The sequence below is a fragment of the Lissotriton helveticus genome, chromosome 6 (genome assembly GCF_964261635.1).
Source record: "Lissotriton helveticus chromosome 6, aLisHel1.1, whole genome shotgun sequence".
Taxonomy (NCBI): Eukaryota; Metazoa; Chordata; class Amphibia; order Caudata; family Salamandridae; genus Lissotriton; species Lissotriton helveticus.
The window spans coordinates 2,034,956,097-2,034,970,416 of NC_136067.1; the positions used below are offsets into that span (position 1 = coordinate 2,034,956,097).

Genomic DNA, 14,320 nt, shown 5'->3' on the forward strand with positions numbered 1-14,320 from the left:
GGAACAACCCCTGACCAAAGCCTTAACCAAATTTAAAACATCAGACAGACAGAGCCTATTACATAATAACCAAATGAGAGAAAGCAAACAAATAATTCGCTTTAACACTGAATATAATAGTGGACAACAATATATTCGCAAAACCCTGCAAAAACATTGGCATCTTCTGAAGGACAATCCCACTCTGACTACTGCATTACAAGACAAACCTCAGCTGGGATTCTCACGGAGCAAAAATCTAAGAGATATTCTCTGTCCATCCTTTCTGGATAGAAAACCAAAACCTAGACTTTTTCCACCTCAAATAACCGGCTTCTACACTTGCACCAACTGTTCAATCTGCAAAAATGGCAAATCAAGAACAAAGGAGGTTTCAATTAATGGTCACAATTACAAGATCAAAGACATTATTAACTGTGAAAGCACCTATGTGATCTACCTGATAACATGTCCATGTGGACAACACTACATCGGAAGTTCAAAGAGACCCTTAAAAGTACGGATACAAGAACATTACCGGAACATACATGGAACAGACACTAGACAATCCCTAGTTGAACACTTTCTACAATACCATGGCAATCGTTTGACCTTCACGTTTGTGGGTATAAAAAGACTGAAAATACCAAAACGAGGGGGTGATTTGGACTTACTCCTACGCAGAGAAGAGAGCTCACTAATTATAGGAATGGAAACAGTAACAAAGGTACTGAACCATGAATATGAATGGCATCACTGGCTTTAAAATCCTTATATCCTTATTAGTAGCTGATGTATGGTGTCAATGGACATAGTCATATATTATTAACAATCATGTGACAGGAACAGTAACATCTTGTCTCTAAAAAATGTACTCCTTTTATACCCCTCTACTTTTGTAGCACAACTATAGTAATGTTCAGTTCACTTTGTGTCTCCTGTAGGACTAAGCTGCTCATGAATGAATATCTGCCTTGTGCTGCATAAACAACAAATATGTGATACTGTGTGAATAATTGTGAATAATGTTTAAAAATAAGGCAGGCTAATTAGAATCTAGACTAGGATGTTACATTATGCATATTCGGTGTCACATGCAAACTGTTCAAACTCACGTTCTAGTTCTCCGTGGTTATGAATCCCTGATGTTTGAATTTGTTTCTTACAAAAGCCATGGCTATATCTTTGCTCCATAGGACAGGCAGAATATAAAATTTCAACGTGCATTATGTACTTTGCAAAATGATCTGATGTCCAACATAGAGAATGCTGACTAGACCCTGTGCACTTTCTGTGAAGTCTCCTCTATGGAGTTCGATACTCGTATACTCAAGGCATCAATACCACTTACAAATGGCGGCCTCATTGTATCATGTTGACCGAGATATAACACGTTAAAACATACTACTAAGTTCCTATTCACAAGCCCTATTTGAATATGTTATCTAAAAAACCGGTGCAGTAACGCCGTAAAAGAAGGAAATCTGACTATGTAAACATGATCTCCCTGTTTCACTTCCGGTTTTTTTACTTTAACTTCCGGGTGGTTTTTGGACGACGGGAATTTGGGATTCAACCCACACACCAACCCACAGACCGAGAGCTACGAGCAGGGACCGAACTGTACTCGTCAGCTTTGAAGTGAGTAAAATACCTATTGGGGGATCGTTATGTTTGGCGAAATGGCAACCAGTCGCGTTTTGTTCAACTTGCCTTGTATGCTAATGTGACTCGGCTAGGACCTTAGCTTTCCTTAATTAACAAACTTCCCTTTGGCATACATCCGCTTAAAGTAATGTGGGTGCCCCGTGACTCTGTAATTACTGCTACCATTGAAAGACGGGCGCGAATTTGGAAATATATGCGTTCCGCCATCAGCCTCGAGTATCCTAAGTGATCTTGCAAGGACTTTTGCTCTTCCCAACCCAAATATCGCTTTGGCACACAATCGCCTGTAACAATGTGGGTGCCTCGTGAGTCTCTAAACGTTGGCACAACAAGACGGGGACGCACTTAAAAATAGACATGCACCGCAAATAAGTTTACGAATCCACTACCTATTCCCTGACAGACTTTATTCAATTAGTTTTTAAAATAAGAAGCCCCATACAACTCTATTGGCTTTTGTTATTATGTTTTTAAACGACTAGTGTAAACTTGACACATGCTATCTTATGCAAGCTATTTTGCAGTATTTGTAAACCTTATAAATTACGGTTTAGCCTGTACCCTATATATCTTTTCACCATATGCATGCTTTTCAAAGATATTCAATGTGATAAAATGCATGCATTACTTGTACTGTTATGGTATAATATCAGGCCACAAACAATTTGTATATATATTTCTTATCAGAACTAACAGAAGAATTTTGCTCCTCGAGTATTGAAACTCCTGTCTCTTTGATTTTGTCAATTTGGAATCAGTAATAATATATGCTGTATATGTGGAAATAGGTATGACCGTTATATATTGTTTATTATGCTCTTACTCCTTTTTCTTGTCTCACTATATTACTTCGGTTTGGGTTTTTTTTTGCACACTCTCTGTGCCGCTAGAGAACATTAACTGCTCGGTCGATCTGAGGCACTTGTGAAAGCGCACCTTTCTGGACTGTCCTGAAATCACTCCTTTTCAGGTTCTATTTTTACCCTTTGCACTATTTTTTGTTTTGGACCTTTTTATATAGTATATGTGATTCTATAATTACGTTGCTTGTGGTATGATACAGACTGAGTGTGCCTGCCTTCTGCTGCGTTGCGATGTGAAGTACGTCTACACAGAGCGCGTAGCGGGCAGGGGGCGTGAGTGGTCTCAGGCCATGATGCACTTTTTCTCCCATGGGCCTTTACTTTTAACTACTACACTACAGTTTTCCCACTTGCCACTAGGTGGAAGCAGAGGAATTCTAGGAGTTAGTAGGCAAAGACTAGCTGGTAGAGTAGTGATATTAGAGTTAGTTATATACTTTTCCTAATTTTGCTAATGTAACATCTTAATTTGAAATAATGTTTCAACATGTTTAAAAAATCTGTGTTCGACCGCTATTGAAATTCACTTGGGAGGTACATTTTTGAAAGGGTTGTCAACATGCAAAATGGAGAGATTTAATGAACTCATATCTAAAAAAAAAAAATATGCAAGAGTAAATTGTAGTGTGGTCTTTTTGACTTACCAGGAGTGACTAGTCCTTTTAGATGCGTAATATTAATTATATTAAAATAAAGTGTACAACAGAATGCTGTCAAGAATTCCTTTCTACAGTTCTGTAACACTTGACTTCAGGGGCTGTTGTGGAATGCCTTAAAGTTTGTTTCATGTTCACCTATTGTATGTCTAGTTCATTTCTTTTTTTCATTTGTGTGTTAACCATATTACTTTTAATTTCTTTTAATACATTTTTTTGTTTCCCATTTTGTTTGCTTTCTTTACGCTCCTCATCACTAGGTCCCAGCACGCGGTGGAGACCCCCAGTCGATTAGCAGATGAACACGCATTGATAGCCGACTATGTGGCGCGGCTGCAGAATGGTACACGGTTAGTTCTAGGATAGCTTTCCCCAGTAAACCAGTTTTAACTGCAGAAAATGTTCACAAAAGGAACATTTTTGGAATGGTTGCTGAACTACAAAATTACTAGGAACATTTTTATTTCCTTACTAAAACTGTTTTTGAAACATGTGCCAAAAAATCTCTTTTCTAAAATATATTTTTAGAAGGAGGGTCCTGGAACATTTTCAAAAATAACATTTTTGTTTCTTTTGCTTCATCCCTGCATGCACGCTTAAGAAATAAATTAGTTTAGTAAAACGTCTTAAATTTGTTTAAAAAACTTTGAGCAGATGAAAAAAATAAAATGAACATTTTGGGAGTATTTTAGTTTATGTAGCTGCCAGTGAAACGTCTAACCTCTGTGGCTGGGCGATGTGTCAGTCCACAACCACCCAAGGTTTTGAAGCAGTTTGCCTATATCTGATTTATTCACTTCGGAGCACTATTTGGGCTTCTGCTAATATGAAGTACGTTACATGACTTTAACTATCGTCCATTGGATGTAGCCCTAAATCTTAATGTCACATTAAGTGAGTGAGACATTACTTTGAAAGATCTCCAACATTAAATTAAAGATTAAAAACCTGAGAAAAACAGAAACCCTTAATTCAGATCTGGAACATGGTAATTCTCCAAGTCACCCCAGCTTTCACCAACAATCATGTAGAGCTTAGTCACCCCTTGTAAGAAGGAGCTTTTTTACTGCTTATACAAATAAGCAATCAGCTGACGTTTGTTCAGAATTCTCAAGTAGTGCTTTTAAAAAGCCTTTCATTTTATTTGTTAGAACCAAAGAGCAACAGGTGGAAGGAGCAGCGACTAAAGCGAAAGAACTAATACAATAGATTAATTTTAGTAAATGGTAAATATCTTAATTCTGATAACGATGGGGAAGGAATGGTGTTAATGATTTTCAAGCTCATTTTGGTGGCAGGCGTAGATCTCAGTCTTAGTCTAATCTGTTTCTTAAGAAAATAATTTGTTGTGATATAGCTCTACATACAACACTTCTGCTGTTTGTAGGCGCTGTAAACCACAAGTGTTGCAGTTACCTATAGATATTTCTTAATACGAAAGTTGGACGCTGTGGATGAATTGGTTAAAGGAAAATCTGAAAAAAAGTTAGTATAGGGAGTTTTCCTGGCGTCCGCTAATGTCCAATACCAGGTCAAGAGCTCTTTAGTTATGTAGACAATCAAAACATTTTTCCCAGAAACAGAGCAGTATGACAAGAGAAAGAATAGCTCTGTGTAGAACACTAAGTATATGGAGATTAAAATTAAGCCAAAGACTTTATTTACATGGCTATCATTGTCAAAAAGAATGACTAACCTTTAAAAACATGTCCATAACAAATCAGACATACAGATATAAAATACACCTTATTACAACAGTGTAGGACAAGTGGGTCTCTAATAATGTGTCTCTTTCATTATAAGAGATACCTTTTCTGTATCTATTTGAACTTTCGTGTGATGAGGTTGCCCGAATGCCTTATGGTAGAGAGTTCCAGTGAAGAAGGGATAGAAAGTAAAGTGGCCGGTACTTTGATGGTCACAGGGTGGCTTGGATGTATGTAGGGGTTTGTAGTTAGAAAGAATTTAGATTCCAGGTTGCAATGTAAACTGGGTGTGATGTCAGAGAGGTAGTAAAGGGCACACAAGTGTGAGAGACAGTATGACCCTGTTTTTGCCAACGAACTGTCTTTTAGACAATATGATGCAGAAGTACGTCATAGAAAATTTGTAGCGTTCTAGTGGCAAAATTGCGGATATTGCTAATGGAACTGATAAATATTGGGGAATGTTCACTAGCCGACTTTTTATTTGTCCAGTCCAATACACAAAAATGAGTTTGTGTTGGCTATATTGAAAGTGAAGCTTGTACGTGTGTGTGTGTGTGGGCTTTGTTCGTGTTAAATAGTTGGGATTGTGCTACGTTGGGTGTAAAGGATTTCATTTTCTTGGAGGGACTGAGGAGAATCCCACTATTTGATGGAGTAGAATAAACCTTAGAGTGTGGTCTGAGTGTGTAGAGGCAGAGGTAGGAGTAATGAGGATGGAAAGTGCAAAGTCCTACTTCTAAAGAAGCTTAATGTAAGGAAGCATCAAGTCACCCAGTGACTGATAGCAGTGAAACAGCTTGATAGACAAGAATGATGAATGGGTGAAAAGTGATAAATGAGGGAAAGAGTTGGATGTCATCAGTATAACACGCGTAAGCACATCCAGATGAACATATGATGATCCACATTGAGGCGGTGCAGAGTTAGAAAAGGCGAATGCCAATGACCAAGCTCAGAGTAATGTTCACTGTGAGTGAATTGTTGATAAGTTTGAATCCCAAGTGCCTGAGCGAGAGCATTCTGAGAGGTGGAGATGAGCCACTAGTGAGTTGAGAGGATAGTAAAGAAGAGCGATTTCATGTTTTGAAGGCAAATTAGATGTTTAAGAAGTATAAGAATGGAAGAAAGCTGATTGCAGGATTCAGTGCTGATGAAGTTTGATACATGCAAAACTGCAGTGTCATTTGAGTTAAGGGCATGGAAACCTGACCACAGGCAGAGGAGTGGGTTGTTGGAGCACAGGTGATGTGTGAGACAGTTGAGCAACCATTAGTTCAGGTGTTTCGGTAAACATAGTTGGACGAAGAGGAAAGATCAGTACTGTGTTTCTTTGGAATAGGTAAAACTACTTCCAGTTTGAAGCATTGTGAGTAGGCTGTGAGTGAGTGGTTGAACTAAGAAATCCGACATATGAGAGCATGGGAGTGCGAGCAAGAGGTTTGTTGTTGGTGGCCTTCATGGATTAGACCCAAGTGCTCTTTAGTCAACTAGTTTATCTTAGTCCTTCAAGCCTGAATTGTGGTATGCTGATTTTAATCTGTGGATATCATTGTAATCCCTGTTCTGAATCCATTGAGGATATCTGTATTCTATAATATAGTCTATAAGCATGTGTAAACCTCGTGCCGGACACTGATAGGAAGAAGATGGAGGACATGTTCATCAGCTGAATGTGATCATTTCAATAACCTCATTTAAAACAAATGCGGAGGCTCTTTATTCGGGGTTTGTAGCTCAATGAGGAATCAAATGAAATTCGAACAAGATGGTGTAAAGTCTAATCAGTTTTTGTGGTTTAGACACAGCTAGGTTTGGTCCACTTAAATTTTAATGTTGGATATGCATAGTTTGTCAGAGTTCAGGTTCTGCTTTTCAGCCATCTTGAAGCTAATTTGGATATGTGTGAGTTGTCTGTGAGCCTACACTGAGATGCATACCTTATTTTCAATGTTCTATAGTACACTTTTGCAGTTACCTTTTGTGGAAGTCTTTTTGTTGAGAATTGAGCCACACATTCTGTTGTCCTAAATCTCATCTAAATACATTCATGGAACGTTTACTCAGAACCCCTACAAACCGCACAGAGGGAGTGAAGGAGCCTATGTCGGTGCCTTACTATGCAGAGACCTAGGACCACTACCCTCAAGGGAATCACAGTCCGGAAACTCCCTGCACTGGGTTTTGTGCTGCATGAGGTCCAACAGGCCATAACCTTCCCTGGTGATCTGGAGCCTTTGGAAGCTGGTGTTATGGCAAGGGGGCACTGCAGGCACCTCCTGTTACTTTCTCCAGCTTCCCCAGGTAATTGCAGCGAGCATGGGGGAGTGGCTTCAGGAGAGCGCGAGAGACGACAGGCTGAGGCTGCTTTTTCCTCCCCGTCTGGCCCTGTGGTCCAAGGTATCATACCTATGCACAGGGGGCATGTCTGTCATTCCGGTTCAGGTTGCATACATCAGTGACTTACGATTCAATTGACAAAGGGTAAAACTTTACTGACTGACTCTTGGAAGGGCTACATTTCAGTGCATGTCCTTCGACCTGCAAGCACTGGAGGAAGCCGGTGATTATAGACTCCTGTGACACCGTTGATGGAGGCACCTATTCGGGGATCCTGCAGACTTAAAATTGCAGGTATTATTGTTAAATATGTCCATTATTGTGCAAGGACTGGCCAGTAACTAGAACTCTCCAGGTTGGTTGTCCCCAGTATCAATCCTCTGCAGGAAGTCCCTCTTTCCAGTCCATCTAACCTCCCTGTACTCCCCATTCAAGGACTTCAGAAAAAAGGTCAACTGTGGAGGCCAAGGGTTCTCCAAAGCGAACAGACCCCTTTGTCGTAAATCACCAATGTCCAGAAATACTCAAGGCCGAAGTCGGTCCTCCCCGGTGCAGCTACTGCCCACTGGAACTCTTTTATCTATGGAGTTCAAGTCCCAGCCCACTCTTCTTTCCTTCAGAAACATCTAAAAACTCGCCTGTGCCAATACTTTCTGAAATAACTGGAATCCTCCTGTTTTGCAGTGATCTTGCTCTGGATCCAGTCTTTAGACTATGCTTCGATTCAGGATATTTTGGAGAGGTTGGTACCCCTTTAGCCTCCATGGGCTTTGGTACCACACCTGTGCTTGGACAGTGTTGCTTGTGCACATCTATTTGGTCCACTGGACAGCGTGCCCGTCTCTCTTGTCTATGTTCATGAGTAGGTTGAGTCCCTCTCTTCTACAGAACATGCTTCCTGGAGCACACAGAGACCCTGAGGCTCCCGGTGCGATTGGACTTTGCCTTGGGATGATACCATGCACCTTGTCCACTCTGATCATCTTTGCCATTTCCACAACCACACGCATAGACGTGCACACGCATAGATGTGCACATGCATAGGCGTGCACACGCATAGACGTGCAAGTGCATGGCTTTCTTCTTTTGTAATTATACATCTTGATTGGAAGGTCTCAGGTGCTGTGCCTTGACCTAGATCCCTGAGCAACCCAGGAAAGCCCATGCCACTAGTAGTGTTACATGAATGAGGATGTTTATGCTCCGAGCGCCCCAAGCTTTCATAACATGCAATACTTTAAAGGAGATCTTAGAAAGGCTGGTGTTACAGAAACATCTTGCAAGCCCTATTTCTACCAGGCCACCCAGCCCTTTCCTCTGCCTGTACCAGTAGGCTTGTTTGATCCTGGTGACCAACCGTGACCTCCCTTTTTGGCCAGACATCTGACAATCCAGGCACTTCCTCCAACTTCGAAGCCCCTGGCTGAGCTTATATGGAATAGCGTGGCCCCAACAAGTCATCCTCTATCCAGCCCGAAAGGCCTCATCCATTGTTACCTGTTGTGCAGTTGCTAACACAAGCCCTATACGAACAGTAGAACATAAAACCCACCGATCAAGTGTCATAAGCTTCTACAATATCATTGTGCGGGTTTGGAGTCCGATTTAGTACTACTTCTTACATTGGTGTCACTTTGGCCACTGCATTAAGAGCGGTCCATAGCACTTATAATGCGCTTTAGGTGATGCATTCCAATAATTCTAAACATACCTCCTCACGTAAAGTATCTTGTTTACGTACTTCCCCCCCTCTATAATTCTTTAATCCGATAATTCTTTAATCAAGTCTGTTCCTTCGAGCATAACCTGGAAGGGGAAGATGGTTCAGGGCATGAGTTGGGAGAAAGTGGGGAGCATGGAACTGCCCCAGATATTCTGAATTCACCTGTCCATTGAACCTCTATAGCAAACACCTTCATGTCCCCTCCTTTATGAGACACTGACTGATGGAATTCAGGCCTGCTGTCTTTAGCCACCACTCACTGTGCTCATCAGACTGTACCTCACAGCTTCTCCTTTCCTCGGCTATCAGTCGTCGAGTCAGCCTGGATGACCATCATGGTCTACGGTGGTTCCACCCCTTCACCTTTACAACTCACCATCTACTCCGTCACCATATCGGTTATATTCTTCGTTGGATGGGTTCTTTTTAAGTAGAGACTCTTTTGTGATGTGATGGATTGTGCCCTGTGCCAGACCAGTTGTGGTTGTCTCCTCTCACTTCATGTTGATGCCCCACTCAGTTTCTTTGATTCTGAGGGGTAGACCGCCTTGTGGTTCGGGTGTGTTCCCGTCATGTGTAGCTCTCCTTTCCTAAAACCCTGTGTAGCATCATTTATTTTGCTTAGTTTGCTCTGAGAGCATGCAAGGAATTCTAAGACATGCCTTCTCCCCAACATTAGATGGGGGTTCTGAGGCACTATCCTCTCTCTCCCTTCCATGGCCATGTGTGCACCAAGAAGGCGCCTCCTTGTGTCTCAGGTCTGTTCTGCCATGAGGTGACCCGCAGTCCTGTGCTCGGAAATTTTACTGGTGCAGTAGGAAGGGCAAACTAGCATGTTTTCCCCAAACCATGGGTTTACTGTGCTGCTTGACTGCCTTAAGTGTCGGTCATCACACCGTGGGCCCCGCAAGCCAACTTGCCCCTCAAAGGGATGTCCACATTAGACTACCACAATCGGTCACCACCTCCTGCACCTTTATTTCCACATTAAATTCAATTTTCAATGTAAATATTTACTGAAAGGTAGTTGATACCATGGCAACATAAACAGATACTTAAAGCATATGCGGGTTGGCACTAAAAGCAGATAGCACGAGCAGCGTTATTCACAGTGGCAAAATGAGCAGAGTAAGATATTAGAATGCATTACAGAGTTTTTGTTTTGGTAGTAGGGTTGGATGTGAAGGTAAACAATGTCTAAGTATTTACATAATCTTGAAGTGAAGTTAAAAATGTCCCACTCATATCCACAACCATACAAATGCACCGCTAAATTCAGATTTTAACCAATACAAAATTGATGACCTGGGATAAATATTCAGTTCTAAACTCAAAAAGATTGACACCAAATGGAAGCTTGTTTAAATATTTTTTTTTATTCCGCCATGTGGAATTGAAGGAATCGCACTTGCACGAGCTTCCCTTCAGTCGGCGTTGATAGGGCTCCTGGTCTGGGTGCCTTGTTACCCTCTGCTAAGAGCCCAAGAGAAGCCGTCACTCGATGTTTCCCAGGGATTGGCTGCCAATCACAGTTGGACTGTCCTCCGCTGGTCATCCTCCAGATCCTATGTGCTCTTCATAGGTTGCTGCCGTCTCCTCTGCAGGGGGCCTGCCTGCCCACCAGGTTGGCGAGGCCATCATTGCTGGTGGAAGTTGGGGGGAGGATCACAGCACATGACCATCTGAAATCACTCACAGTCACAGGTTGAATTGCTCTCTGCCTACACTTATCCCTTTGAGCACCCTTGCTCAGATACTGCTGAAGTGAATGAAGCCTGCCCTGAAACAGCCTCCATAGAAATCTGTTTGACTTCCTTCAGGCATTTTTGCAATATATAATTCCTTTTACCGGGGAACTCTTTAGGGATTTCTATTTTTTTTGTTAAATGTCTAAAAGTTTTTTATGTGGGCCCTGTGCCCTCCGACTTCTAAAAAATACCCACTGGATCAGCAGCACTCTCCCCCTCTCCGGATGACCAAAGAACCGGTTGATATCTCGATAGCACCACAGAGTCTATATTTTGCTGAAAATATCATGGCAGACAAAGTGCCTGCCCTGAATCACTTTCAAGGTGTATTTTAAAAATCAACAGGAATTTGGAAAATATAGGACCTGATTTTCTCATGTTTGTCCTTGGCTTAAGACAGCTGTAAGCAAGAAAAGGTACAACTTCAAAACAGCGTTAAGCGGCGGAGGAGACAATCTTAAGATGGGCCTAAATGAGGGATAGAACCCCCTTATGCGAGTGGCTGTAGACCGCTGTAAGCCATAGCAAAACCCATTGTTAGTAGGCCCATCTTTCTTGCTAAATCAGACCCATAATCATAGGTCCAGAATTTTCCCTTGCAATAGTTTTCAAAAGACATTTATTTTAGACTTATTTAATACCGTTATCTCTAAACTTATATTTTATTACACATGTAGCTCTAAAGGAACACATAATTGTATCTATATAATTCTGATATTTCTTTCCTTTAAATCTCACTTTTTAGAACTTATTTTATCTTGAACCAAATTTGCAAGAAATTGTAGGAATTGTGTATTGTATTTGATGCTATTATTGTAAAATTCTAAGAAGAATATGTGATCATGTACAGTAAAACCATCTTTTGCAGTATAATTCACAGCACTAGCACTTGATCAATGATCTAACTTCCATTCCCTGGACGTTGTAGTTGGATGTCCTTCCTGTGGAAGCAGATGCTGGTCGTGATTACTGCATAGCATTTTAATAAGGAACTGTTGTGTTTAGGACAGAACTACAGATTTGCCCCTTCCACATTGAGCATCCTGCTGCCCGATAGTCCCCCAAACCTAGTTGATCATTTGCTGATCATCATATGCCTTCCCTTTTGTCTCCCCCTTGTCCTCTGTTAATCCCCGGCCTCCAGGTAAAGGAGGTCAGTGCCGCCCAAATGTATTCTAAAACCGGTGGTCCATGTGCATCTCTGTATAACTAATGTGTAATTTGTGTAATCTCCCACTTCCATTTCTTGGAAACGGAACCCTTTATATGTTTTAGCTGCATGCTGATTCTGCAAACACCCTCTTGGATACCTGACCTGCTCAGGTTGCATCTTTGCACACTGTAGAACGCTCCATTACCCTCCCGGCTAGGTCTGCTATAAAAGGAGCCCGGTAAAATAAAACATAGGCCATGGTATGATCCTGATCTTTTCTTCTTTATTCGGCAGTGTGTTGGACAGCCCCAGCAGGTTGGATGAAGAGCACCGGTTGATAGCAAGATACGCAGCTAGGCTGGCGGCAGAAGCTGGAACCTCTGTAAGATATTGTAAAATAGTTAAATATTCACCTTACCTTGTTTTTTATTTATTTTCTATTAGGTAATATTCAGAATGAATGTATGTCGGAGTAATCACACACTCCATTACTGATCATATCACTGTAACTATCCAGGAACTAGATATATGGACAAGTAAAAAGAAAACAAGTAACTCACCTTTCACAATATGTGCAATTGTTAAGCGTAGTTTGAATTTTTAATTAAAAAAAATTGTAATTGTGTTTTCATTTTACACTAACAGGGAAGGATATACTTGTTTTTATGGTATTTGTCATTTTCTATTTTATTGTCATGTTTACTTTTTCTTATATTCCTCTTCTGTCCATGAGTGAGTCTGCCGAAGGTCTTGGTCCACTTTGCCAGCATGTCCTTCCTTATCCGTATGATGGTTTTGTTGAGCTCTTTAGAAAGCTTGTTTTCTTTATTGTCCTCCAGGGTGTACAGTAGGCCACAGCAGAACCTCCTCAATAAAAGTTTGTACATCTGTCCAACATAGCCAGCAGGGCGCTCGACTGCAGACGGGCCAACCTGACTCATTATAGCCCATGTTCTTTTTTCTGTGGAACTGGTCCGTCTTAGTATGGACACCTGAGGGCTAAAACCTCTAGTGTAAACAGGAAGTGTCGTTTTTGATAGGCTTGTAATAGCGTTACTGAAAAGGGACTGGGCATGGATCTGTATTGACGGCCTGCCAAAATACCCACTACTTCTGCCTCAATGGAATTAATTGAGCTGGTCGTAAGCTACTACGATATTGGGTACTCACTGTTGCAAACCTGTACATCTGATAGAGACTTCTAGCTACAGATTCCATACCTTAGAATTCTACCCAGGTGTGGCAGGCAGAATGTGGGCCAGAAGGGGCATCAATATTCCAACTCCTATTTCTATGCTACAATGGCCAACAAACTGCTTAGGTTGCCTTTCATGGCACATGCCCAACCAGTAGGGTGAAGGGTTCAACATTTGGATGGGATCCATCATATCTGACAGATGAGTCTTACAGCATGTTCGAGACGGATATGCCCTGCCTTTTCTCTCCACCCACACCACTAGCCCTCCCACGCCAAAATGAATTTCGGAGGAGCATCTGTCAGCCCTGCTAGGAGGTTACTTGTTTCTCTCCAAGGATCCCATTGTGAGGGTACCAAACTCAGAAAAAAGCAGGAGTTGTTACTCTCGCTATCTACTCTTCCCCAAAAAAGGATGGGAGTCTCAAGCCTATTCTGGACCTCTGCCCTCAGAATGCCTTCTTACGGAAGGTCAAATTTAGAATGCTCATGTTGACTCAGTTCCTGTCTACTGTGAACTCGGTCAAATGGATTGTCCTTGGACTTGCACGATACATATTTTCATAGACCCATCCTGCAGTCCCACAAGCATTATCTGTGGTTCTAGTTTGTCGATGAGCATTTTCAGTTTGCCTTGCTACCCTTGATATCACAAGCACTCCTGGGAAGTTCACAAAAGTGGTGATGGTCGCTGCCCTTCTTCAGAGTTCAAGAGTTCCTGTATTCCTGTAATCAACTGGTTGCTGAAGGTGGGCTTACTGCTGTCAATTGTGGACCACCTCCAGACGATTGCAAAACTCTTGACATCTTTCAATCAATCAATCAATCAGCATTTTGGTATAGCGCGCAACTCACCCTGTAAGGTCTCAAGGCGCTGGGGGGAGGGGTCCGTTACTGCTCGAAAAGCCAGGTCTTGAGTTGCTTCCTGAAGGAGAGGTGGTCCTGGGTCAACCGTAGGTGGATGGGGAGGGAGTTCCAAGTCTTGGCCGCCAGGTAGGAGAAGGATCTTCCTCCAGCGGTGGCTCTGCGAATGCGTGGTACAGCGGCGAGGGCGAGGCTGGCCGATCGTAGCTGGTGGGTGGGTGTTTAGAAACTGAGGCGGCTGTTGAGGTACTTCGGGCCCATGTCGTGGAGAGCCTTGTGTGCGTGGGTGAGGTGTCTGAACGTGATCCTCTTGTTGACGGGGTTCACTATAAGTAAGCCAAAGTCCACCTGATACCTTTGCCAAGGTTTCAATTCATCGTGGCAATCCTGTTCACAGAGTTCAAGGGTTTTTCTCTGCAGCAGCG

At 42.1% G+C, this 14,320-nt stretch overlaps 1 protein-coding gene across 8 annotated transcripts in view; it reads left to right on the plus strand.

Annotated features, from left to right (window-relative positions):
* DTNB (dystrobrevin beta) overlaps positions 1-14,320 on the plus strand; it is a 1,143,128-nt gene that overhangs the window by 925,825 nt on the left and 202,983 nt on the right. For 5 of the 8 annotated variants that reach the window (XR_013596287.1, XM_078650028.1, XM_078650030.1 and 2 more), the window contains exons 12-13: positions 3,427-3,516; positions 12,131-12,218. Coding sequence is in view for 7 of the 8 variants with exons in the window: in XM_078650028.1 (XP_078506154.1) it covers positions 3,427-3,516; positions 12,131-12,218 (178 nt within the window). In the remaining variant the exon portion in view is untranslated. The remainder of the gene's footprint in view (positions 1-3,426; positions 3,517-12,130; positions 12,219-14,320) is intronic. The other 3 variants (XM_078650032.1, XM_078650034.1, XM_078650033.1) reach the window with 1 other exon arrangement.